Source organism: Odocoileus virginianus, chromosome 26 (genome assembly GCF_023699985.2).
Source record: "Odocoileus virginianus isolate 20LAN1187 ecotype Illinois chromosome 26, Ovbor_1.2, whole genome shotgun sequence".
Lineage (NCBI taxonomy): Eukaryota > Metazoa > Chordata > Mammalia > Artiodactyla > Cervidae > Odocoileus > Odocoileus virginianus.
Window position 1 is genome coordinate 4,867,490 of NC_069699.1, and position 27,808 is coordinate 4,895,297.

The following is a 27,808-nucleotide window of genomic DNA, read 5'->3' on the forward strand; positions in this document are numbered from 1 at the left end:
TTGCTGGGGTTTCCGTGTCAAGGGAACCGAGGCAGAGGGGGATGAAGGGTGCCTGCCGTGCAGGTCGAGGGCGGAGCCGGCTCTGCCCTTCCAAGTGCAGGTCCGGCTCCAGGCTTCTGCCAAGTCTGGTATCTTAGTAACATATCGGGAAGAAAATCCAAGTTCCCTACAGCCCGGGCTCGCCCAGTAGCTCAAGGGCTTTGGGAATTTTTACCTGGTGGACGGGGCGGGGGGGTGGGGGGGGCGGTGTTTGCGAAGCTTTGCGTCTCCGCTGTGCCAGGCGTTCTCGTAAGCACTTTAAACGTCAGCTCTTTTAGTTCACTTTCTCAGACCTAACACAGTTGGATTATTTGGTGTGTTTGGGCGACTGTAGAGGAAAGTGGGCTGGGGGCGAGGAGGCAGAATATGGTATAGCATCTGGTATTTTCAATCTTTTTCCGTGGCTGCCCACTATTTTTCCCACGTTCAAGGGACTGGTATAAGAAGAGTTAAAAGAGTGATGTCCTTTAAGTCCTGTGGCCGCACACTCATCACAGTTCACGCTTGTAGCAGTCCTACAGAAATTGGTACTAGTCACTCGGTCTTCCTCTTTAAGACTTGGCCCAGAAAGTACTTTTTGGAGGAAACCTTTTCTGATTCGCCACTTTTCCATCCCAGCGAGGCCAGGAGCGGCTCCCGGTGCCCTGTTGCTAACATCTGTCACAGGTGATGACTTATTTGATTATTTGTTTCCACTCCTCCCCTTCCAGCTCTAGAGAACAGCAAGAGCTAGGCATGTATTTAGTAAATACGAAATGAATAAACACAAACTAAGTTAAAAGAAAAATCTTTTGGCCATACTGAGCTGCATGTGGAATCTTAGTTCCACAATCAGGGATCCAAACCTCCCCGCCCCCTGCCGCCACGACCTAACCCCACCCCCACCTGCCCCCGCCCCCACCTCCAGGGTGTATTGGCAGCAGGGAGACTTAACTACTGGACCACTGGGGAAGTCACCCCAAGCTCATTTTTTAATGAAGAAATGTAGTTATATACGATCTGGCAAAAATTCACATTGCTTGAAAGGTACCCCAGAACTCACCAAAAAAAAATTATCCTGGCTAAGTTCCAAGACAACCCACCGTTGTCTCCCAAGGCACCTCCTGGAGGTAAACTAGTGTTATCAGTTTATTCTGTTCTTTCTGGAAGAATTCCATCAGATGCAAGAGAATGTTTACAAGTAGTATTTTATCTCACATCCCTGCAAATACTAGGATATTTTGCACTTTTCTGTAAACTTTTTTCAACCAACAACAAAATGTTCTGTCCTACGTTTAATTGAGTCGGTACCTATCCACTGCAGAGCTTCATTTGGACTTGCTGCTGACTTTACCAGTTCTTATCCCCAGGCACTTGAGTGAAATGTCAGCTGCCTCATGGACTGTGAACCTGGAAACATGCCCATTCATCCTGTGTTCTTTAACACTAGTTTCCTCTTCTGAAAAAGGCCCCAGGACCACAGATGACAGCACCTTTTCTTCCTTTGCAAGGTGCAGGAGAAATGGAATGGCTGGGCCACGCAGGATTTGGGCCTGGAGCTAGAGTCATGAAATGACCCGCCTGCCCCCGTCTCTGACTCTGGCTGCCTTCCTGCAGCTTAACTCTGATGTGCTTGACTGTTTTTCTTGGCTTGCTCCGGATCAAGGAAATGGAGTAGAACTTGGCTAGTGACACTGGAGCTGAGCAATTGAGAAATGCGCCAATGGTTTGGCCTGGCTGCCAGGCTCCATTAATGATGGGATCAGATGGGAACAGTCATTGGCTTCCCAGGCACTGTCCTGGGTACAGAGCCACGCCAGCCCTAGAGAGAGGTTCATGACCTCACCAGAGAGATTCAGGAACTTAGGAACAGAAAATGCCACAGAGATGCTGCCCAGGGGTCCACTGAGTGTTCAGCTCTGGTCATAGACATTTGCCTGTCTGCTCCATGCAGATAAGTGGTCTTTCCAGGGGTAGGAATGCAATGGACACTGTCTCTGCCTTCAGGTCACAGATAGATAAGGACTTGGAAGGTTATGTTCAGGAGAAATACAAAGTGGAATGAAATATCTGCCTCAAGATTAGACGTTTTAGGTTTATTTTCCTCCTGGGGCTTGCGGGATCTTATTTCCCCAACCAGGGATGACACCCGTGCCCCTGCAGTGGAAGCATGGAATCTTAACCTCTGGACTGCCAGGGAAGTCCCAAGATTAGATGTTTTAATAGTGTTTTTAATGTTGTTGTTCAGTTGCTAAGTCGTGTCTGACTCTTTGCAACCTCATGGACTGCAGCATGCCAGGCTTCCCTGTCCTTCACTGCTTCCCAGAATTCGTTCAAACTCATGTCCATTGAGTCAGTGATGCCATCCAACCATTTCATCCTCTGTCGTCCCTTCTCCTGCCTTCAGTCTTTCCCAGCATCACAGTCTTTTTCCAAAGGCACATCAGGTAGCCAAAGGATTGGAGCTTCAGTATCAGCCCTTCCAATGAATATTCAGGCTTGATTTCCTTTAGAATTGACTGGTTTGATTTCCTTGCTGTCCAAGGGACTCTCAAGAGTCTTCTTCAGCACCGCAGTTTGAAAATATCAGTTCTTTGGTGCTCAGCTTTCTTTTTGATCCAGCTCTCAAATCCATACATGACTATTGGAAAAACTGTAGCTTTGACTATATAGACCTTTGTCAGCAGAGTGGAATCCAGTGTTTTTAATAGTGTTTGTTAAAACATGGTCCAAAGACCACTTGCATCAGAATGTGTGTATGTGTTGGTTGCTCAGTTCTGTCCTACTCTTTGTGACCACATGGACTGTAGCCCTCCAGGCTTCTCTGTCCATAGAATTCTCCAAGCAAAAATATTGGGTTGGGTTGCCATTTCCTTCTCCAGGGGGGTCTTCCCAACCCAGGGATTGAACCTGGATCTGCAATGCAGGCAGATTCTTTACCATCTGAACCACAATTAGTACCAAGGAATCTGGACTTGCTGAATCACGTTCCTGAGGGCAGGGCAGATTTTTTTCCCTTCAGGGACTTTAGCCTTCTCACTTTTTTTTTTTGGCCTTGCCACAAGGCATGCTTTCCTGGTGGCTCAGATGGTAAAGCGTCTGCCTACAATGTGGGAGACCCGCGTTTAATCCCTGGGTCGGGAAGATCTCCTGGAGAAGGAAATGGCACCCACTCCAGTATTCTTGCCTGGGAGATCCCATGGATGGAGGAGCCTGGTGGTCTGCAGGCCAGGGGGTCGCGAAGAGTTGGACACAACTGAGTGACTTCACTTTCACAAGGCATGTGGGATCTTTGTTCCAGTTGCCAGTCCAGGGATCAAACCCATACCCCCTGCGTTAGAAGCACAGGGTCTTAAACACTGAGCCACAATCTTTTCCACAAACACTGAACCCAGTCTTCTAATTTTAAAACAGATTACCAAAAGACAGACCCTTCCAGATTCTCAGGAATAGGAAGTTGCCTAAGCAGTGTTTCCACTTGGGAACTTGAAGTTGCTCAGAATGCTTAGGTAAATGAAGGTGTTACATTTGTAGCTGTGAGGTGGCTCCCATTAAGTTCATCCTGCAGTGTAAATGATCATCTCTGACTATGCAGATACCTGAAGAATGACAGGCCCTGTCCCGCCCTCCAACACTTAGAGCTGGTGATGGTGGAGGCTGGGGCACCTCACTGAGCCCTGCTGGGCTGCCCGCTGCGGGGTTGCAGGGAGGTGCTTCCTAATCGGCACCGCGTTTCATGGGCCTGGTCCCAGTGACTCATAAAAGCAACTGAAAGGAAAAAACAAAAGCCTCCTAAGTTCCTGCAAAGATGAAACAAAGTTCCTTCAGCAAAAAGATCTCCAGGAATCTCTCCTTGGGACGGCCACCCAGAATCAGTGCTAAGATGCAGTCTGAGAACTAAAACGTCAGGGTTGTGTTAGTGAGAGCTCAGTCTCTCTGTGCACCGATGCAAAACCAAACCCTGGAGACCAGAGCTGTGGGTGAAGCAGAGAAGGACAGCTTTATTACATGGCCAGGCAAAGGGGGACACACCAGGCTTCTGCCTGGAAAAGCTATGTGTCTCTTTTTCCAGAGAACTTGAGGGTTTTTATAACAGTGGGTCAAAGATGGGGTTGCTGACAAGATCAGGGAGTATGCTGGCTCTCAGGTGGTTGGTCTTCTAATCTTGATGAGCTGCTCTAGTCCCTCTAATCTTGCCTTAGGTGGTTTCTTGGTTGATTAGCCAACTGTTCGAACCCTCCCTTTGGAACTCAGGGAAGGTCATAATGGCTGCAGTCTTGCCTACCAGAAAGGCCTCTGTGTCTGGGAGCCCCACAGGGTCCCCCTCTGTTTCAGTTGTATTTGCAGCCCCACCTCTGTGCCTGGGAGCTGAGTCCAGAAACACCCCAAACCTCCTTGGGAGGCCGGGTGGGGCAGGAGGCAGCAGTAATAGGATTCCACCCTGATCCCCTCCTGGTTTCTTACCCTGTCAGTCTAGGTCCCTGAGCAAACTGCTTCTCTCCAAGGCTCAGGCTCTGACGTTGGTACCTGCTGTATAGGATCATGGTTAGGATGAAATGAGGTGATCCAGGAGCGACCTAGGTTCAGTCCCTGGGTTGGGAAGATCCCCTGGAGAAGGGAAAGGCTACCCACTCCAGTATTCTGAGCTGGAGAATTCCATTCCTTGGGGCCCCAAAGAGTCAGACAGGGCTGAGCGACTTTTACTTTTTCAGGAGCGTGCAGAGCGACTAGCACTCAGTAAATGTCAGCTAATGAAAAAATGTTATTTTCGTTAGTTGGGTCATCTTTGACCAGCACAATTATTAAGTCACACAATGGATCTTTTCAAGGCCAGTGTTGAATAAGGTGGAGTGGGGACGCAGATCCTTCTAACTCCGATGTTCATGTCTCTATAAATTCTTATCATTTTCAGTGAGAAGCATACTTCCACCTGAGAGCCAGTGCTCATCACAAAATGCCAAGGAACAGAGACAGAGGAGGGGAAAAGATCAGAGAGCAGGAGGTGTTTCCAGAAGTTATCTTTTGCCCTTGTTTACACCGTCACCTTACAGCTTGACTGACGCCTGGGACTGAAGGTCAGGAGAGCTTTGGCCCACTTTGCACTGATGGCCGAAGCTGGTCATCTGGGTGACTCTTTTTGTCCTGCTGGAAGCGTCTGAATGCATCCTGGATGGCTAGTCATCCCCCGTGTCATCCTTTTTTGTCTGGGCTACTCAGTCTCCATGATGATTCTTGCTGTATCCTGACATGGAGAGCTTGAACCAACTTGAGCTTTGGTGTGTGAGCTCCTCTGCGGTTAAAAATGACCCTTGCCCTGTCCACAGCAGTGGAACTGACACCTCCGCTCTGGAAGCGGGGGTGGGTAGTGATGGGTCGGGGCGACCTGGGAGGAGACCCATTTCCCCGAGGAGCCAGGCTGAGAACACCTTCCAGGCTGATACACCTATTTCTGTTTCTGTGCAGTAAAAACATCACAGCTATTCTGGGGGTGAGTCCAGTTTTCCTAGCTGAGCCCTCTTTCACCCCTTTCGTCATTCTTCATTCGTCTTTAAGGGAAAATCATTATAGCAGTTACCACTTACGGGCATTTTCTGTGTCTGGGATATGTGCTATTTCATGTATATCTAATAATAAGCCTATATGGTACTATTGCTATCCCTATTTTAGATGATGAAATTGAGATTGGAAAACTTTTCAAGGTCAGTGGTTAATGCAGTAGAATTGAAATGCAGATCCCTCTAACTTCAGGGTGCATGTTTCTAGAAATTCTTATCATTTTTATTTAATTTTTTGGCCATGACCAAGCAGAATGTGAGATCTTTGTTCTCAGACTAGGGATCGAACCCACGTGTCCTGCCGTGGAAATGTGGAGTCTTAACCCCTGGACTGCCAGGGAAATTCCTAATTCTTAACCATTTTTAGTGAGAAGCATACTTTTATCTGAACAAATCCCATCTGCACAAAAAAATTGAATATCTTACCCTCCCTAAAAAAGTCTAGTATAACAATATTCCATTTAAGAAAAATAAAATTGAAGTAAGGTCTTAAAAATCGTCCTGGAGGGACTTCCTGGGTGGCAAAAGTCTTGAAAAAAAAAAGATCCTGTTCAGTTTCCTTCCACAGCGGGCATCCCTTCTCCTGCAGTTAAGACACGATTACAATTTACTGTTTATAAGGTGCGGCTCAGTCACTTCAGTCATGTCTGACACTGCAGCGCCATGGACTGCAGCCCACCAGGCTCCTCTGTCCATGGGATTCTCCAGGAAAGAATGCTGCCGTGGATTGCCATGCCCTCCTCCAGGGGATCTTCCCCACCCAGGGATCCAACCTGTATCTCCTGCATCACAGGCAGATTCTTTACCACTGAGCCACCAAGGAAGCCCTGTTAATAAGGTACCTGATCTTAAAATTAATCTAGAAAATTAATCATTAGAAAAGTCTTGTATTTGAGAGGGAAATCCATTGCCTCCAACTTCCACCCATTAGTCTCAGAGCAGTGGCCAGGTGAGCCCACTCTTTTTGAAGACATGTTCCATTGTTTAGAGAGTCATGTATCCACCAGATCTTCTCCGTGTACTGTCTGCAGGTTTCTCAGTGGCTGCCGATGGGAAGTTGTGTCAGGCGCCTCACCTCCAGATCCTTCTTCTTCCCCTCGTCCCTGACTCCCACGGCTTGATGACATCAGGAACTAAGCCTGACGTTCCTCCAGCTCCTCTGGGGTTCTCCTAGTGGCGCTTTGCCATCCTTCTGTACTTTGGGGTTCCTTCCACAGTTGGGTGCCAGGACTTCATCAGTTGTCTGCTGCTGCCCAGCTATCTCCCCCGGAGACTTACCGACTTCACACAGTTTGAGCTAAGCTGGGTGGATCTGTGCTGGTCTCTTCTGGGCTCTCTGTTAAGGCAGCAGTCGGGTGGGGAGTGGGCTGGGGCTCTTGGTCCTCCACACCCCCTTTCACAGGGGTGGGCTTTGGCCAGGCTGATGGGGATGGCAAGCCACATGTTCCTCTGTCTGCAGCAGGCAAGCTTGGGCTCTTCCATGTGGTGACTGGGTTCCAACGTCCAGAAAGAATTCATATGAATTCCTCACATATGTGGAATTATACAGTGATTTTTTTTTTTTTTTTTTGTAACTGGCTTATTTCATTTAGTATAATGTCCTCATGTTTCACTTGTAGCATGTACCAAAATTTCCCTCCTTTTGGGGGCTGAATATTGTAGATACATACCACCTTCTCTTTGTCCATCAGTGGACACTTGGGTTGCCTCTGTCTCTTGGCTCTCGTGTATAATTCTGCTATGAACATTGGTGTACAAATACCTTTTCAAGATTCTGCTTTCAAGTCTTTTGGGTGTATGCCCAGAAGGGGAATTGCTGGATCAGATGGTAATTCTATTTTTAGTTTTTTGAGGAACCACTGTATTGGTTTTCATAGCAGTTGTACCGTTTTACATTCCCACCAGCAGAGCCCAAGGGTTCCAATTTCTGCACATTCTCACTAACACTTGTTTTTTCGTTTTGTTTTAGTATAGTAGCCACCCTGACATTTGTGAGGTAGTATATATTTTGTTAATTGCATATGATCATATGTTAGGTACACTTTGCATCCTGTTTTCTGTTAAATGTAGCATTCTATCTTAGGCTTTTCCCCTCAGTTTAGATTTTGATAGGCTTTTTTTTTCATCTGCTTCTCCCTCTCCTTTTTCTGTGTGAAGTTGTTCACATTGATCTTTTTTCCTCTGTGGTTGCTAGCTTTGATTTTAAACTTAGGAAGCTTCCCTATCCAGAGATCAAATAAGCATTCACCAAATTGAATCTATTTTTAAAATACTTTGTTTTTCACATTTGCATCTAAATACTCTGGCATTTGATTGTACTCTAAAAGCCCTTAGCTGCAAAGAATTACGCAAAATGTTAACAGTGGTTCTCTCTGGTGGTGAGTTATTTATAATTGTTTTTTTCATCTTTCATGAATAGCTTTTAGGAATAAGAAAGTAGATGTTATTTAAACCAGAATTGTGGAAAAGGAAATGGCAACCCACTCCAGTATTCTTGCCTGGAGAATCCTATGGGAAGAGGAGCCTGGCGGGCTACAGTCCATGGGGTCGCTAGGAGTTGGACATGACTCACAAACCAAAATTGACCATTCTCTTCCCTTGGATACACAGGCTGGATCAACTCTGGGCATAGGATGGGAAGAGTCTAGCTGAACCCTTGTTTGTTCTCCCTGGAGAGTTTCCTCCTTGGTTAAAGAGGGATGGTCTTGTGGGGTCCTTTCTGGACCAGAAAGCTTCTGCACCGTGCAGTTCTGGGAATTGTCAGCCTGCCTGGATAGGCATCTTGTCCCTCGGCTGACTAAAATATCACTTCTTTTGGAGAGGAAGAGAGGAGCCAGTGCCAAGGGGTTGGGGGGTGTTGCCTAGTGGAGGTTAGGACCTCCAGCAGGTGAGTGTCTGTCCATCTGGGACCCAGGGAGAGAGAGCAGAGAGGTGAAGACACGTGAAGTGAAAGTTGCTCAGTCATGGCCGACTCTTTGCGACCCCGTGGGGTATATAGTCCATGGAATTCTCCAGGCCAGGATACTGGAGTGGGTAGCCTTCTCCAGGGGATCTTTCCAACACAGGGATCGAACCCAGGTCTCGCTCATTGCAGGCAGATTCTTTACCCGCTGAGCCACCCGGAAGACCCGGTGAAGACATGGCTGGGTTGCGGATCTCTCCTCCTCCGCTGACCACCTGCCTGTTTGATCCTTGGGGTCCAGTGTCTTCACTGAGAAACGGGGATCATGATAGTGCCTGCCTCAGAGGGTTGCTGAGGCTTGAAACAGATAACGTGGGTCAGGTATTGAAAACAGTGCTCTGGTGGTAATCAGATTGCAGTGTATAAATGTATCAGACCAACTTGTATACCTTGAGTTTATACAATGTTATTTGTCAATTATGTGTCAATCAAAAAACAAACAGCAGACAAACAGCGGTGCCTGACACCTGGTGGGTCAGCGCATCCCTACCTGCCCCTCTCTCCTCTTCCCCTTTCCTCCCCCACTTTACCACCTCCTTCCCCCCCATTAACCTCCCCCACCCTGCAACACGTGTGGGCTCTGGGTAAAAGCACAGGACAGCCTCCATGCCCCTCCGGTTCCTGCATGCTTGCTCCGGGGGGGCCTTCCATCTACCTGGAAACCCACCCCCACCCCACCCCAACCTTGGACTTAGCGGCTTTATCCCATTTGTCTTCTCTATGCCCGGCATGGTGTCTGCATGGCATAGGTACTCACTGTATATTCTCAGCAAGCGATTCTCGACTACCCCTCAGCAGATGGGAATCAGTGTGGGCTTTGGAAACAGGTCTGGGTTAGAACTGCTGGCTCCAGATGGACAGCACAACCAGGTAACTTACGCTCTCCGAGCCTCGACTTCCTTATCTGTAAAATGGGGATAGTGTGGCTGCTGAGAAGATGCGATGAGCTCTGGGTCACAGACTCAGTGTGCACGCAGCTGGCACAGAGCATCTTTTCCTGCCCACATCCCTTTATTGTTGCTTTTTTGGGGGGAATTTTTTAAAGTCTTTATTGAATTTGTTACAGTACTGCTTCTGTTGCTTATGTTCTGTGTTTTGGGCCATGAGACATGTGTGATCTTAGCTCCCTGACCAGGGGTCAAACCCCTATCACCCCCAGCATTGGAAGGCAAAGCCTTAACCACTGGACTGCCAGGGAAGCGCCCCACCCAAGTCCCTTTTCAGTTTCGTGAGCATAACAGTGCTGAGGTTGCAAGGTAGTCTGTATCTTGAGACCCAAGACTTAAGATAATGCATGATTCCTCTGCCACTACCTGGTCCAGGGACCCAGGGTCAGAGTGACTGAGCCTCCCGGGTCATGTCTTAATCTGCCACGTGGAGGTTGAGATGGACTTTAGACCTCCTTTAAACCGCCCCAGTCACTTCTGCCCTGCTTATTCACTTGCACTCTCTTTGAAAGTTGACTGAAAAAGAAAATTTTGTAACAGCACTCCAAATACCACAAGTGGAAGGTAACAGCCCCCTGTAGAATGGAAACAAATGGATCGTCTAGGCAGCCTCATACTTGGCGGAGGGAAATTCGCAGAGGCCGGGGAGGTGGAGAACACGGTGGCCCTCACAGGAGCCTTGCTGCAGCTCCCTGGGGCGGCCGGGAGAGTGGAAAAGGACTCACGTGGGAAAAGGACTCTGTGTGTTTGGGCAGCACTCGGCTGATGGGACTCCCGCCGGCCCCCGTTCCTTATGCTGGGAAGCACCGCACTCCATCACAGACCTGGCGTTCAGCAGACAGACAGTGGGCGTGTGGAGTGATGGCTGCTTGTGACCTTGACCCAGCTGTGTTAATGATCCATGCCTGACCAGACTTGGGCAGTGATAGGACAGGCCTGAAACATGCAGACTCCACCATCGTGGCTGTGGGACCCCAACTCCCACTGCAGCCAAGCCACACACCACCCGCCTCCGTGGCTGTAGGCAGTGTATTTTTTTCTTTTTCTTTTTTTTTATTTTAAGCTCTCAGTTCTAATGGATCCGTGCATGTTTTTGGACTGGTCCTCTGTAGGCCAGGCACATTTTTAGGACAAGGTTGTCACTTATACGTGGGTTCCATTTCCTTTCAAAACACACAGATTCTTGCAAAACACTCCCTTAGCTATTTGATCCTGTTCCTTACACAAATGTGACAAACACATTTCTTTTAAATAAATTTTAAATTTTTATTACAGTTTAGGGCTTCCCAGGTGGTGCTAGTGTAAAGAACCCACCTGCCAATGCAGGAGCCGTCAGACTCGCATCTGATCCCTGGGTCAGGAAGGTCCCCTGGAGGAGGGCATGGCCACCCGCTCCAGTGTTCTTGCCTGGAGAATCCTGTGGACAGAGCAGTCTGACCGGCTGTGGTCCATAGGGTTGCACGGAGTCAGACACGACTGAAGCAGCTTAGCATGCACGCATAGTTGCTTTACAGTGTTGTATTAGCTTCTGCTTTCCATCATCATGAATCAGCTGCACATGTACATATATCGCCTCTTTTTTGGATTTTCTTCCTTTTCAAGTCACCAGAGAACACTGATTAGACTCCCCTGTGTAGGTTTCATTAGTTATCTATTTTATATATAGTAATGTATATGCATCAATCCCAATTTCCTAATTCATCTCCCCACCCCCAAACATATCTAGTACCGTTTCAGAGCCACAGAAGAGTTTTTGGGTGTGGATTATACTTAAACAAAAAGCCCAGCTTTATCCAGGTATACTGGAGACACAGAAAACTGAGTGAGACATAATTAATATTTGATGGGTTTGGAGATAACAAATATACCTGTGAAATGGTCACCACAATCAAGATAATAAACATCCATCACCTCCAAGAGTTTTCTCTTGGTAAATATATATTCTTGTCATACAGAATATATTGCCTTTATTATGCTAAGGCTAATTATATACATTTGAAACAACACAGAAACTGTGGACAGCAAACAAAATACTTGGTTCAAATGGAGATTGTACTGAAAGAGATGAAACTAAAGAGTTTTCATTTCTGATCTCTGCTTACCATCCCCCCCCCAGAAAAAGTTTGTTACTTAGACAGAACAAGACTAGGCCTTGTGTATTACTGTTTTTGTTCATCTCCCTCGATTCTTCAGTGAATTGAATTTCTTGCTTCTTCCCCACCCGCATCTCTTCCTGAGCCTCCCCCACCCCGTCCATGTGTGACAGAGCCAACGGCTTGGCCCAGAATCACCTGGAGTTACCTCTAGCTGCGTATCCGATACATCCCTTTGCTCCTGATGCAAAACAGCCCACTCTCCCCCAACGCAGTGCTGAGAATAACACGCACGTGTTGTTGCTTGTGCATCTCTGAGTCAGCTGGTTAGTTCTTGGCTTGGCCCCACTCCTCACGTGTCTGCAGTTCGCTCAGTGTTGGCTGGAAGCTCTGCTTTGCCGGTTCTTCCCATCCCTAGGGTATGAAGCCCCTTTATTTCTCTGTAGACATAGGGACTGTGCCCATGTCTTCTCCCCGGACCACCCCCCCCATCCCCCACCAGGTCTGTCCATCGTTACTCTCAGCTGAATGCTGGGTGTGCGAGACTTCTCATGGATGAACTGGGTTGCATCTGAGTCCTTTGTGTTGAAAGGACCCTTCTAATCATGTGTCCCTCATTCCCCTTCACCTCTTATCACACACAGGACTGTTGAGTTCCTTTTACCTTGTTCTCTCTTAAGTGGGTGTGATCTCGGGTGGCCTCCGCCTGCAAGGGCTTGGAACAGGGCTTGGGTTCTCAGCTGGAGACTGAGTCCAGATCAAGGTCAACCAGATCCTAGCCACTAGACCAGTGGTCAGTGACAGGAGCCCTGGCCCTTCAGCTCTGCAGAAAAGAACTTCCACAAAGACGGAAAGTAGTGAAGCATTTATTAAGAGGAAAAGAGTACAGTGTGTATGGATAGACACACGGACAGACTCGGAGGGAGAGTCCCTGAGTCACACTCTCCTGGCAGTTTGAATTAGTTTTATGGGGCATTTCTTAACGGTTTTCCTTTGGCCGATAATTTTGGTTTGCGTTCACAGTCCATATTTGATGTATCTCAGGATCCTTGCACATGTACGCGTACATCTCTAAGCCAAGATAGATTATACCAAAAAGGCCTATGGGTAGGGAACATCCCTTGGCATCACTCCCCTGTAGCCTCCAGGGAGCCTCTCTGCACATGTGTGGTCGGGGAGGTCTCCTGACTTCGAGAATGGAAAATATGTGATCTGGGCAGGGTCCAGCTTCCTCCTTTAATTATCCTGCTATCCTCATCTTGGAGTTTTGGTCCAAAGGGAATGAATCTCGAATTTCTTTACCTTGGGAGGCCCTTTACCTCCTGCCTCATGTGGGAAGCTTTTTTTCCCTTTAAATAGTCATTTATTTAACTTGGCTGTACCAGGTCCTAGTTGTGGTATGTGGGAATCTAGTTCCCTGACCAGGGATTGAACTTGGCCTTCCTGTATTAGGAGTGTGGCGTCTTAGCCATTGGATCACCAGTGAAGTCCCAAAGTGGTCGGGAAGCTTTTGAGAGCACTCCTTTGTATTGCCAGTTTCTAGCCAAATGCATTAAACACAGTAGGTGTTCAGGACATTTTTTGTGGCCAAGATCAATGCATGAATGAAAGACTGAATGAAGACGTCGATGAAACTAAGGAGAAGGTAGAATGAAGTCCTGATGAGCTTACAGGAGTGAACAATATACCTGGAGTTCTCATTTTTCTTCTGTCTCAAGTCCCTTTGAGCACCATAGGACACGGTCTGTCTGGTGGGCTTAGCTCTTAATAGTTCCAATTGTTATCTAAGTTTTCTTAACTAACTTTTCAGCAGACACTACAGTAGGTTTGTCCCTGATTGCAAATGCTTGACTCTTCCAGGAGGCGACTGTGAAGGGAGAAGGAGGTGTATTCCAGTAAGACTGGACCATGGGGAGGGCGCTTGTGGTTTAGTTTATTTTCTCACTGGCTTTACTAGACTCAGATTTCTAGTGTCTTAGAGAGCCCCACCCCTCTCGGTTTGCTGAGTTCATCAGAAGCACACTTGGTCTCTTTGGCCTTCTGTGAATTGTCAGGATAATCATTAGGATAAAGGTGGTAGTGATGGTGGGGAGATTCTTGGCCTCTTCTTCTATCAAGTGTCAGAGGGGAATTGGATTAATGGATATTTAGCTCATAAACGTCCTGCTGGCATAGAATAAGGATTTCACAGGGAGCGCCTCTCCAGGGATAACCCTCTCCATCTCTTCTGTATCAGTTTGGTCCTGCCCCCTTTCTGTCATTACCCCTTCCCCATTTTCCAAACTGTCTTAAGAATAATCGTTAGAAAAAGTAACAAATGCCCTGACGTGTGAATTCTCCAGGGGCTCCGGGCCTTTCTTTCTTTTGCTCCTCACACCAGGAAGGTTGTCTAAGAAACAAACTGTTTTTCCGTTCAAAGTCCTGAAAAAGAAACTGATTGGCTTAGCTGGGATTAGGTACCACCCCTGGTCCAAATTGCTGCACCCAGCACATCCGTGAAACACAAGTGCCCAAGCTGACCAGCGGCATCTCTGCCGTGGGGACCAGCTGCACACCACGGCTCTTGTGCAGAGGACTGGCATTGACTAGCATTAACTGGCATCTTCTCCTCCCTCGGGGGAAAGCCTGTGGGTGACTGATTCATTACCAGGATATGTTTGGTGAATAGAGATGCAGAAAAAAGGGAGCTTTTAGAGGTCGCTGGGTGTCTGATGGGGAGACCAGACCTGGAGCCCTTGCTCTGCTCTTTTTCTTGAATCCACCTGGGTCTTCCTTTCTGACTCCACCTGGGCCCTGGTGGAGTTCACCGGAACACAGCTTATCCTACAGTAACTGCATATGAATCTTCTTTTGATGGGTTGGAAATATAGCCCAGTGGCCTTGGAGACTTTGGGAACCCTTCAAGTGTTTTTTTTTTGCTTTTTTGTTTTCAAGATTTCTTTTTTATTTTTGGCTGCACTGGGTCTCTGTTGCTTTCCCTAGCTGAGGTGAGCAGGGGGCTACTCTCTAGTTGCGGTGGTCGGGCTTCTTGTTGTGGAGGCTTCTCTTATTGCAAAGCCCAGGCTGTAAGACACATGGGCTTCAGGAGGTGCTCTCGAGCCTGTGAGTTGCACAGGCCTGGTTGCCTCACTGCATGTGGGATCTTCCTGGGGCAGGGACTGAACCTGTGTCCCCTGCATTGCCAGGCGGATTCTTAATCACTGAGCCTTCAGGGGAAGCCCTGAAGTGTTATTTTGATGCATCTTTCAGGTGGGTTTCTCTTCCACCTGTGACAGTCTCTTCCAAGAAAGGTTGATGCCTTCTAGTCTCAAGGGGAGGTACTTTTTGACCTTGTACCAAATTCAGAGGCTTTCCTGACCACAGGGCAGTATCTCCAAGTGAAAACAACTAAGTTTCAGCCGAGGCAATACCATATCTTGAGTTCTAAGCTCAGTGCTTGAATAAGAGCTCAAGTCTTCTGAATTATAATCTGGTGCTTTTTCTCTTCTGCTCAAGGGAATTTATCATTTTCTCTCTTTTTAAAAAAATTTTTATTATTTTTTTAATCGTTTTCTTTTCCACCATTTCTTTTGCAGGGGTTCAGCTGTCGCAAAAATAATTGGTAATAATGTCAAGAAACTTCAGAAGTTTGCCTCCACAGTCAAGATGTGGGTCTTTGAAGAAACAGTTAATGGGAGAAAACTGACAGACATCATAAATAACGACCATGAAAATGTGAAATATCTCCCTGGACACAAGCTGCCAGAAAATGTGGTAAGATTTGGGGGTAAAAGTATTGAGATTGACAAAAAAATTCACTCAGATTTTTACACTACATCTTATGGAAAAACCAGAATGAACCTTTTGGCCAACCCAATTCATTTGGTTCATTCTGAAAGTTAGGCTTGACTGAGTTAGCACCTAGGACTTGGGGGGATGGGAAAGCTGCCTCCCCAGTCTCCTGTTCCTTTCTATCACCAAGTTCATTGCTTGATCTGTTTTGGTTTTCCTCCCTGGTGCCTCAGATGGTAAAGCATCTGCCTATAATGCAGGAGACCCGGGTTCGATCCCTGGGTCGGGAAGATCCTCTGGAGAAGAAAATGGCAACCCACTCCAGTACTCTTGCCTGGAAAATCCAATGAATGGAGGAGCCTGGCGAGCTACAGTCCATGGGGTTGCAAAGAGTTGGACACGACTGAGCAACTTCACTTTTTTTTATTGTGAATGTGGGCCTTGCTTTGGGCCTTGCTAGGACTGCCATGACGAAGTAAAATGGACTGGGTGTCTTAAACAACAGGAATGAATTTTCTCATAATTCAAGAGACTTCAAGTTGTCTGGAGGAAGTAATTTTTCTTGCCCCTTCTAGGTTCTACTGTCTGGCCTAAGAATTAAGTTGACACAAGTCAGAATAACATGTAGTAAAGAATCTACCTCCAGTGCAGGAGAAATGGGTTCAATCCCTCGGTCAGGAAGATCCCCTGGAGAAGGGAATGGCAGTGCACTCCTGCATTCTTGCCTGGAGAATTCCTCGGACAGAGGAGTCTGTGGGCTCCACTCCATGGGGTCGCAAAGAGTCAGATAACCCTAGAGCAATTTAAAAAAATGCATAGGAGAGACCCAGGAAAACTTTGTAACCAAAAAGATAGAAGCCCTTACCTTAGGTAATCCTCAGCTAAAGAAAAAAGGGGGATGGGGGGAACTTGCCCAGTGGTCCAGTGATTAAGACTGAGGTTCCAATGCAGGGGACGTGGGTTTGATCCCTCACCAGGGAACTAAGATCATCCCACATGCCTCAGGGCATGGCGACAAAGCAAGAAAAAGAAGGATGTTGAGGGTGGGGAGAGTCAATTATGGGAGGTGAGCAGGAAAGCAGAGGTAACAAAGGTGAAGTTGTTATGCAGATTTAATCATTATCTTCCCAGTGTGACAGTTTATAGAGATCTGGCCCTCCTTGTCTTCCCTTGGAGGGAGACCCCCCTTACAAATGGAGATTCCCCTTATAAATATAAATATTTTTACAGAAGGGCAACTCCTATTTGGTTTTCATTGAGTCAGTGATGCCATCCAGCCATCTCATCCTCAGTCACCCCCTTCTCCTACTGTCCTAGATCTTTCCCAGCACCTTAAAATAATTAACACGCTGAACTTCCTTGGTAGTCCAGTGGTAAAACCCCACACTTCCAATGCAGGGTCCTTGGTTGGGAAACTTAAGATCCCACAAGCTGCAGGCTGCAGCCAATAAATACATAAATAAAATAACTTTATAAATAATAATAATTAATATGCCCACTGCAGGAAGGGGGACAACCTCCAGGGCCTGAAAGGGGCCTCTTGTCTAATACTCAGAAATGAATTGTCCCAGGAGACACACAAACTTGCAAAGCAAGAGACTTTACTGGGAAGGGATGCCTGGGCAGAGAACAGTAGGATAAAGGAACCCAGGAGGACTGCTCTGCCACGTGGCTCTGCAGTCTCAGGTTTAATGGTGATGGGATTAGTTTCTGGGATGTCTTTGGCCAGTCACTCTGACTCAAGAGTCCTTCCTGGTGGCGCACACATTAGTCAGCCATAGATGCCAGCAAGAAGGGTTCTGGGGGGTGGTTGGACACGTCATGTCTCCTTTTGACCTTTCTTGAACTCTTCCAGTTGGTGGTGGCATATTAGTCCCTGTTCCTTCCCAGGACCTCCTGTCGTGAAATAACTCATGCAAATGGTTACTCTGGTGCCTGCCCAGGGTGTGTCGTTTCACTCAGTTTGTTTCTCCTAGCATGCCAAAGAGGCATATTTTAAGGTGGCAAAATCTGCTCTGCTAAAAAGCCCATCAGCAAGGTGTAGACAGGGTTGGCTTCTTCTGAGGCCTCTCCTGGCCTCTCCTTCCTGTGTCTCCACGTGGTCCTTCTTCCTAATCACCTCTGCATAGACACCAGTCACATTGGGTTCGGGCTCACCCAGTGACCTCATTTTAACGTAATTCCCTTTATAAAGACCCTGCCTCCAAATACAGTCACATTCTGGGGGACTAGAGTTAGGACTTCCACACATGAATCTGGGGCAGGGGCGGACACATTGCAGCCCATCACAGTCTACCTTCTTGGCATTCAGGGTGCTGATCACATCAAAGCTGGAACTAAGAATTTTACTTTTCATGTTGGTACCTGACACTTGCTCCTTGGAGGAAAAACTGTGACAAACCTAGACAGCATTTGAAAAAGCAGAGACATCACTTTGCCAACAAAGGTCCATATAGTCAAAGCCGTGGTTTTTCCAGTAGTCATGTATGGATGTGAGAGTTGGACCGTAAAGAAGACTAGGTGCTGAAGAATTGATGCTTCCAAATTGTGGTGCTGGAGAAGATTCTTGAGAGTCCCTTGGACTGCAAGGAGATCAAACCAGTCCATCCTAAAGGAAATTAACCCTGAATATTCTTTGGAAGGACTGATGCTGAAGCTGAAGCTCCAGTACTTTGGCCACCTGATGCGAAGAGCCGACTCATTGGAAAAGACCCTGAAGCTGGGAGAGATTGAAGGCAGGAGGAGAAGGGGACGACAGAATGAGATGATTGGATGGCATCACCAACTCGATGGACACTGAGTTTGAGCAAACTCCAGGAGATAGTGAAGGACAGGGAAGCCTGACATGCTGCAGTCCATGTGGTCACAAAGAGTTGGACATGACTGAGTGACTGAACAACAAAAAGGAAGAAATGGAAATCTTATTTGAGCTAAATGGAGGATTATAACCCAGGAACAGCATCTTAGCACCAAGAACTCTTCTGTTAGAAGTCAAGGCAGAGTTATGTAAGTTTTTTGAGGGAGCTGTGTATTGAATGATGTGATACTGACAGTTGTGCCTATCCAAACCTGTAGGTACAAAGCAGGGATGCCTGAAGCTCGGCTTCTCTGTATAGTGGTGTTGAATCAAATCTCAGAGACAGAGTTTTGGGTGAAGTAGAAAAGAATAGCTTTATTGCTTGGTCAGGCAAAGGGGGACACAGTGGGTTCCTGTCCTGAAAAACCATGATTCCCAATCTGGGTGAACTTGCTGAGGAGTTTTATAACCATACCTCCAGAGTAGGGTTGCTGACAGGTTGAGGGTGTGTGCCAGATCTCAGGTCAGTACAGTCGCTCAGTCGTGTCCAACTCTGCGACCCCATGGACTGCAGCACACCAGGCTTCCCTGTCCATCACCAACTCCTGGAGCTTGCTCAGAATCGTGTCCATCAAGTCGGTGATGCCATCCAACCATCTCATCCTCTGCCATCCCCTTCTCCTGCCTTCAGCATCAGGGTCTTTTTCAATGAGTCAGTTCTTAAAACTGGGTGGGCAAAGTATTGGAGTTTCAACTTCAACATCTTTAGGATGGACTGGTTGAATCTCCTTGCAGTCCAAGGGACTCTTAAGAGTCTTCTCCAACACCACAGTTCTAAAGCATTAATTCTTTGGCGCTCAGCCTTCTTTATGGTCTAACTCTCACATCCATACATGACTACTGGAAAACCATAGCTTTGATTAGACGGACGTTTGTCAGTAAAGTAATGTCTCTGCTTTTTAATATGCTGTCTAGGTTGGTCGTAGCTTTTCTCAGGGTCACCTCCTAATCTTGCTGAGCTTCTTTAGTCCCTTTCATCTTGCCTCAGGTGTTTTCTTGGCTGCTCTTCCCTTGATGAGCAACTAATCTGCCTTTTGGAACTCAGGGAAGGTCATGGAGGTTGGAGTCTTCCCTACAAGAAAGAGGGGACAAAAAAAAGACTTACGTGCCCAGAAGCCCCACAGGGTCCTCTTTGGTTTCAGTGGTGGGTCACCGTGATCTCCTCCAAGATCCAGAAGGAATGTTATCTTTAAGGAGTTGCTTCCTTGATGCTGGGAGAGTATTACTCTATGGTTGAGAGCAGGTATTTCCACCTACGGGGAAGGCATGGTCCCTGTATAATGCAGATACGCAAAGCCCAGTAGAGGGGAGCTGTTTAGTCGCTCAGTCGAATCTGACTCTGCCTTCTCATGACTGTAGCCCGCCAGGCTCCTCTGTCCATGGGATTTCCCAGGCAAGAGTGCTGCAGTGGGTTGCCATTTGCTTCTCCAGGGGATCTTTCCAACCCAGGGATCAAATCCATGTCTCCGGCTTGGCCGGCAGCTTGTTTACCCCTGAGCCACCTGGGAAGTCCCCAGGGGAGGGGAGAGAGCAGACCAAAGGGCAGAGAAAAAAAAAATTTTTTTTTTTTTTTTTTTTTTTTTTTAACTTTTTCTTGTCTTGCCATAAAACATGGGTTTTATTTCACATACCCTTTCTTAAGTTGATGGACTTTGGGCCATCCCTAGGCCAGCTAATGGACTGGTCTTTAATTAAAATCAAGGTTAAGACCTAAATCACTGAAGGGGATTGGAGGAAATAGAAAACTGGAAGAATGATAGTTTAAAATTCCAGCTTATTAGGCTTGAGCAGAAAAATCTAGGCTATTGCCTGGCCTCATTCCAGTGACTTGTGGAGGAAGGAAGAAATGAGATGAGAATGAAAATGCTGACCCAGCTACTGGTGTGAGTGGGGTTCGTGAACTTTTTTTTTTTTTAATATTTCGGTATTTATTTTTGGCTGCTCTGGGTCTTCGTTGCAGTGCGTGGGCTTCTTATTGCGGAGCACAGGCTCCAGGGGCTCAAGTTTCAGGAGCTGTGGTGCACGGGCTTAGCTGCCACACGGCACGTGGGATCTTCCTGCGCCAGGGATCGAGCCAGTGTCCCCTGCATTGCAAGGCGAATTCTTAACCACTGGACCTCCAGGGAGCCTAGAATTCATAAACTTCTGTTCCAGAGTCACCCCTGGGTGGCTTTTTGGAAGAGTCTGTTAGAAAACCAGCCCGGGGACTTCCTTGGTGATCCAGTGGTTAGTACTCTCCACTTCCATTGCAGGGGGCACAGGTTCGATCCCTGGTCTGGGAACTAGCATCCGGGATGCCATAAGCTGCAGACCCAAAAAAGAAAGAAAATGAAAACCAGCCCACATGGCTGTCTGGCTCCTGGCAGGGGAGACTGATTTGTAGGCTGATGAATGCCAGCAAGTTTGGAGATGCAGTCCTCACTGAGGAGTGCTGACTGGCTTTGGCCAGAGAGTTCCTTGGCGTCAAGCGCTCTGGGAAGTAGTTCACGTTTATCATATCATTACCCGAAAACTGAGATCACCTCTTGGTAATCAAGAGATGGTCAAGGGAGAAAAGTAAAAGTGAAGTCGCTCAGTCGTGTCCGACTCTTAGCGACCCCATGGACTGCAGCCTACCAGGCTCCTCCGTCCGTGGGATTTTCCAGGCAAGAGCACTGGAGTGGGGTGCCATTACCAAGGAAGGATTTATTATTTGCATCAAGTTAGGAGAACCTCAGGAGTCTTTCCCAAAGCAGAGCCTCCCCAACAGCAAAACTGTGGACCTTATAATCTAAGAGAACATGCATCTTCACCCAGGGGCTTGGGTGTTACACAGAGTGAGTCCAAGCTTCAGTGGAATGAAATCATGAAGGTCAGAAAAGGTCAACTTCATCATTCCTTAGGTTCAAGTTGATCTGGAGGTGGAGTGCCCAAAGTGGGTTTAAATCCTTCAAAACACTGAAGACAGAGCTTTAGGCTATTCTAACTGAGAGTCATTACAACTGATTGGGTATCTTTGCTGTTGTTACTGCTCTTGTCTGATAAGCTGGTCTTTTTGTTCCCTTAAGATCCTTTATTACTGTTCACAGGCAAGCCAGGCTTGGGTCCCAGAATGTCTTAGGCTGGAGATGGCTTCTCTTGTGTCAAGAAAGCCAGGCCTGGTTTTCCTTTGGTGGGGACCTCCTACGCTGTCTCCTTACAGTCTCACTGAATGTTCTCAGTGACCCTCTTACGATGGTGCTCTTAGTTTTCTTATGATGATGATGCTTCTGATTTTACAGGGGAAGAAACCGGAGCTCAGAGAGGTTAATGAACTCAGCCCAGGTCACAGAGCTGTCGGCTGGCAGACTTGCGCCTGCTGAATCATGGCTTCTGGACAGTGATGACTTGATTTCTCTGTGTCACTGCACGGGCAGCGTTTCCCTGTGGGTGGGGAGAGGACGGTTCCCAAGGGTTCCAAGCTGAGCAGTGAAGTTGCCCAACCATCTGATGATGAGAGTAAACAGGCCACTGTTCGCACGGCTCTGGAAGGCCTCTGAGGTCGTGTCTAACCTTGCTTGGGGCAGACTGGTCCTCTGAGCGTCCCTTCTCATCCATGCCAGGATCCACCGCTCCTTCCCTTCTGTGGACCACACGCGTCCTTAGCGAGCTCTTCCACTGTGCTCTGAGCCAGCTCCTTCTGCACCCTCTGTACCCCACCTGCCGGGGTTTCGTTCTCCCGTGATTCCCGGCGAGGTACTCAGCAAACACAGTGGGAGATGAGTCTGCAAATGTTCACTGTCTGCGTGGAGAACGGGGTCAGGAGGCAGAGAGGGAGTCAAAAACCACGTCCCCCAAAGCCTAGCCCGTGTGCCTAGGTGTGGACGAGAGAGGACCTCTCTGCTCCTAGAAGGTTGTAGCCTCATGACAGTGAGTGTATCTGGTCCATGGACTGGACATTTGTATGTCTCTGGTCGTTTGCTTTGCTGTTGCAGACAGTGCTCCCGGGAATGGCCTTATGCATGTCTGAGGTGTGTATCACAAGGTCACAGGGAATGCAGCCTATAATCTTCCAGGTCACACCACTGGATTCCAGCGTGGGTGTGAAACCACACAACTCAGATGAGGACTTGAACCTAGCCGAAACCCAGATTGGGATTGAACCCTCTGTCCTTTAATTAAGATCCCTGCTCTCAGGACTTACTGAAGTTCAGATTCTTTATGTCTCGGTGCAGAAAGAATTCAGTGAGAGACAAAGGGATAGGTAAGAAGGGGATGTATTTAGAGAGACACCCACTCCACATGCTGAGTGTGGGCCATCTGGGCCTTCTCAGGAGGCAAATGGCCCCGAAGTGCGGGGGTGGTTAGTTTTTATGGGCTGGGTAATTTCATAAGCTAATGAGTAGAAGGATTATTCTAGCACTTTGGGGGAGAAGGGGCAGGAATGTCCAGGAATTGGGGCACTGCCCACTTTGGGGCCTTTTATGGGCAGCCTCAGGACTGTGGTGCAGTGGTAAAAAAAATCTCCCTGCAATGCAGGAGTCACAGGAAATGCAGGTTCGATCCCTGTGTCAGGAAGACCCCCTGGCGGGGGAAACGGAAACCCACTCCAGTAATCCTGCCTGGAGAATCCTGTGGACACAGCGTGCTGCCGTCCGTGGGGTTACTAAGGGTCAGACACGCCTGAACAACTGAACACATCAGGGCTGTTAGGTGTCCATGGGCATGTTACTTAGCATGTGCTCATGTGTCAGGCCCACTCCAGTGTTCTTGCCTGGAGAATCCCAGGGACGGGAGCCTGGTGGGCTGGCATCTATGGGGTCGCACAGAGTCAGACAAGACTGACATGACTTAGCAGCAGTAGCAATGTGTTAGGATGAGTGCGTAATGAGGCTGGGGTCTCCCAGAAGTGGAATCTTCTGTCATCTTGGACCTCGGCGGTGTTAGTCAGTTCTCGCCAGTTTGTGGTGTATCCATAACAGCCTTGTCCTTCTTTTAAAGGCTGTGCCCTGCCCGCTTCCTCCCTTCCTCTCCACGCCCCCAGCAGGGTCTGAGAACTCACATCCTTCCACACCCTTGCTGGCCCTTGGTGCAGGACACAGAGGGTATTGCAAAGTGTTATTTCTTAAGCTGGCCAAAGGTACACTGGCATTTGCTTCTTTGTCTCTTGTTTAGGCTTTCTAGATTCTAGCATTTGTATGTATGAAATGTCTTATGATGTGGGATTCCCAGGGGGCACAGTGGGAAAGAATCCACCTGCCAATGCAAGAGATGTGGGAGACTCGTGTTCGATCCCTGGGTGGGGAAGATTCCTCGGAGGAAGGCATGGCAGCCCACTGTAGTATTCTTGCCTGGGGAATCCCATGGACAGAGGCGCCTGGTGGGCTACACAGTCCGTAGGATCCCAGAGAGTTGGACACGACAGAGTGCGCATGCACACACACAAAATGTCTCATAATAAGTGATTTTAAAAGTTGAGCAGTGATGAAGTTGAGGGCCGACTCTGAATGAGTCTGGGCAGCCCTGCTTCTCCTGGGAGGATGGGCTGTTGTAAGGAGTGAATGAGATGATCCACATACATTGTTGAGTGTTGAGAATCTGTTACAAAACTATGGCTTTGTTTCTACCAGGTTTTTAAAAATTTTGTTTTTTTCAGAGTTTTTCAAATACCTCATTCAGCCATTTAAAACATAGACTAGTGTTAGACAAGACCAATGGTTGTTACCATTTTTTCAGATAAAACGTCAGACATAAGATTAATTGACTTGATGAATGTCCATCCAGAGCTAAAAGCTGGCTTTACTCACTTCTGTCTTGTGGATTCAAGCCGGAGAGACTTGCTGCATATCATCCACATGGGAGTGTTATTTATGATGCCTGCCACTTGCGCAGATTGAGACCGGGGGTCTTCCTTGCTGGGGGCCTCAGAATGCTGCCTGCCTGATCCTTCTCCAGGCTCATCACATGACCCCTCTACAGGGGAACCTGCTGTAGCAGTGACCTCACCAGGTCATCAAAGTCTCACTAAAAGCTGGGGCCGACTGGGTTTGTGATTTCCCCCTAGACTTGCATGGAGGAACATTTCTTTCTTCCTGTCACTGCAGGATAAACTGTCGGTCCTTTGTCAGAGCCGTCTTTCCAGGGCCTGTGCTTAGAGCTCACCCAGGTAGAGACCTCTTCCGCGTCGGTCTAGCTTTAACCAACCTCAGTGTGACACCAGGATTGAGCATTGCCGTGTCTTCTGTGAACTGTGGTTGTCATGGCGCTCCTCTTTTGTCTTCTAAACCTCGCCGGTTCTTTTTCAAAAACAGCTTTACTGAGATATAATTCTCAGGCATACAGTTTGCCCCTTAAAGTGTCCGATTTAAGAAGTTAAAGCTATCGTATGACCCAGCGACTGTCCTCTAGGTTTATACTCAGAAGAAGGGAAAACATGTTCACACAAAACACTTTACGCAAATGTTCCAATTCAGTGCTTTCTATGTATATTCACAGAATTGGGCAACCATTGTTGCAATTAATTTTAGACTATTTCATCACCTTAAAGAGAAACCTTATATGTTTTAGCAGTCACCTCCCACTTCCTCCTATCCCCAGCCCTAAACAACCACTAATCTACTTCCTGTCTCCGCATTTGCTGGTTCTGGACTTTTCATGTAAATGTCACCATAAATACCTCACCGTCTGTGACTGGCTTCTTTCACTTGGCATCATGCCTTCAAGGTTACGCATGTTGTGTCCTGAATCAGTACTTCACTCCTTTCTATGGCTGACTGATGTTCAGTCTTATGGATGTACCATATTTTGCCTATTTACTCATTGATTGGTGGACATTTGAATTGTTTCCACTTTTTGGCTAATATGAATAGAATTGCTGTTAAGTGTGTGAAGTGTTTTGTGTGAACATGTTTTTGGTTCTTTAGAGCTTAATACCTAGGAGTACAGTTGCTGGGTCATATAGAAACTGTTTAACTTTTTGAGGAACTCTTGCCAGACTTTTTCAAAGTGGTTGCACCAGTGTGTTGTATGAGGGTTCCAATTTCTCCACATCCTCACCAACTCTTGTTATTATCTAACATCTTTATTTGGCTCTGCAGGGTCTCAGTTGAAGCATGTGGGATCTTTAGTTGTGGCATGTGAATTCTTAGTTACAGCATGTGGGATCCAGTTCCCTGACTAAATTGAACTCTGAGCTGCCTGCATTGAGAGTGCAGAGTCTTAGTTACTAGACCACCAGGGAAGCCCCTTAGCTAACTAACTTTTTGGGTTAGAGTTAGGTTGAGGTGGTATCTCGTTGTGGTTTTGATTTTCATTTGCCTGATGGCTTACGATATTAGTCATCTTTTCATGTGCTTATTGGACTTCTTTATATCTTCCTTGGGGAAATTTTTTTTTTAAAGCCCTTTTAAAAATTGGGTTGTCTTTTTATTATTGAGTTGCAAGGAGTATTTATTAGATACAAATCCATTTTCAAGTATATAGTGTGGAAGTGTATTCTCATTCTCTGAGTTTTCACTTTCTTGATGGTATCCTTTGAAGCATAAGCATTTGAAGCTTTGAAATCCAACTGAGATATTTTTCTTTGTTACTAACTTGCTGGATTTGTTCCTTGCATAGACCTGCATTCATTGATATGTCTTCAGCTCCTGGAATGGTGCCAGGTGTGATTTGTGGTCTGATTGAGTGCCAGGGACAGTACATGTGGAGCAGGAAACCCAACCAGACTGGGGAGTTTTCTTTCAGTGGTTTAGCTGGTGTCCCATGGGATAGAAGGTTCGGCCAAGATACTTTTTTAAAAAATGACCGTTGACTTTGGGTAATACAGTTGTAATTTTGCCTATTAATTTTAGCTTTAAGGCTTCTGAAGATTAGAATATCAGTTTAGTAGGAGCATCAGCATCAACTCTTTGCTCCCTGGGTTTAGCTTTTTTATTTTCCTTAGGGGATTCATCTTCATTGGTGTTTCTCAAACTTAAGTGTTCCTCAGAACTACTTGGAGAGTTTACCAGGGATCACTAGATCCACCTCTAGAGTTTCTGAGTCACTGGGTCTCAGGGGAAATCCAGGTATTTGCATTTTTAACAAGTTCCAGGTGATGGGGATGCTGGGTGGTGGGGATGCCAGGTGATGGGGTTGCTGGTGGTGGGGATGCCAGGTGATGGGGATGCTGGTTGGTGGGGATGCCAGGTGATGGGGATGCTGGGTGGTGGGGATGCTGATGGTTCAGGAACCACACCTTGGGCCCTGCTGATCTACATAATAAACAGCTTTTTATTTTTTTCTTCCAGAGGCAACCTCACTAAAGTGGTATGTTTGTATAAGAATCTTCAGAGGGGCTTCCCTGGTGGTCCAGTGGATAAGACTCAGCCTTCCTTTGAAGGGGGTGCAGGTTTGATCCCTGGTTAGGGGAGATAAGATCCCACATGACTCACAGCCAAAAATCCAAACTATAAAACAGAAACAATATTGTAACAAAAACAATACTGGGAAAATGGTCCACATCAAAAATCTTTAAACAAACAACAGCAACAGAAAAAGAATCCTCAGATCAAGTCGCCTGTACTTGAGGATCATTTTTCTGATGCCAAGGATGGCGCGCCATAAGGATGTGAACCTCACTTCATCCTGGCCTAAGCTGAGCGTAGGAGAACAGGAGTAAACCACAGTATTTTTGAGCCTCTGCTCTGTGGCAGCTCCACTTTGCTATCTACATTACTCATGCTGTTGTGTTGAAGCTAAATGTACATCCCCTCAACAACGTAGGTGAGTTATCTGGGGTGCCCAATTACTTAACTAGTGGTAGAACTGGGTCAAGATGCCCACGGGCTGCACAGTGATAGCTAACCCAGGGGGAAAGAGAAGAACCTTCAGGCTTGGCCCATAGACTTTACTGGCTCTGCTTCAAGGTTTATCTATTTGCTTTTATGTTTGGTCGTGCTGGGTCTTAGCTGCGGAGAGCAGGGGCTTCTGTTGCAGGGCACAGGCCCTAGGCATGTGGCTTCAGTAATTGGGGCCCTCGGGCTCCACAGTGTGGACTCAACAGTTCCGGCACACGGGCTTAGTTGCTCTGTGGCCTGTAGATCTTCCCGGACCCAGAACCAAACTCATATCCCTGGTATTGGCAGGCAAATTCTTAACCCCCAGACCACCAGAGAAGCCCTTATTGGCTCTGTTCTAAATGACTTTATTTTATTTATTATTAGTTTTTTTTTTAACTAAATTTTTTATTAACATGAACCAAGAGCCGTGGATTCCTGAAAGACTGGGCATCAGATGGACCAGCCGTGATGCCTTCATTCTAATTGGATTTCCTGTCCTCCTGGCCAATGACAGGCAAGCCCGTTTGCCCTGAATAGTCTTTCTCAAAGCATTTCGGGAACCTTCAGTGGTGGACACCCTCAGGAAGATTTTGGCAGGAGGCCCATGAAATAGGTCAGCATTTCCAAAGCAGTGTCCTGATTTGGCTCAGGGGAAAAGATAGGGTAGAGGCTTAGCTAAAGCTGTCATTCGGAAAGAGGGTATTCAATTTATTTTGATCCTGTGTAGCAGGAATGACGGCCGTGTGCACCGTACAAATGCAGCTCGGGTCACATGTTGCTTCTGTGGGTTAAACCCTTAGCGCTGGGAGGACGTCTGTGTGTGCTGAG

At 47.2% G+C, this 27,808-nt stretch overlaps 1 protein-coding gene across 3 annotated transcripts in view; it reads left to right on the top strand.

The window, feature by feature from the left end:
• GPD1L (glycerol-3-phosphate dehydrogenase 1 like) overlaps window positions 1-27,808 on the top strand; it is an 83,302-nt gene that overhangs the window by 594 nt on the left and 54,900 nt on the right. For 2 of the 3 annotated variants that reach the window (XM_070455305.1, XM_070455304.1), the window contains exons 1-2: window positions 485-705; window positions 15,151-15,328. In XM_070455305.1, the coding sequence (XP_070311406.1) occupies window positions 500-705; window positions 15,151-15,328 (384 nt within the window). In that variant the 5' untranslated portion in view covers window positions 485-499. Of the gene's footprint in view, window positions 1-484; window positions 706-15,150; window positions 15,329-27,808 lie in introns of those variants that run through there. The other variant, XM_020894714.2, reaches the window with a different exon arrangement.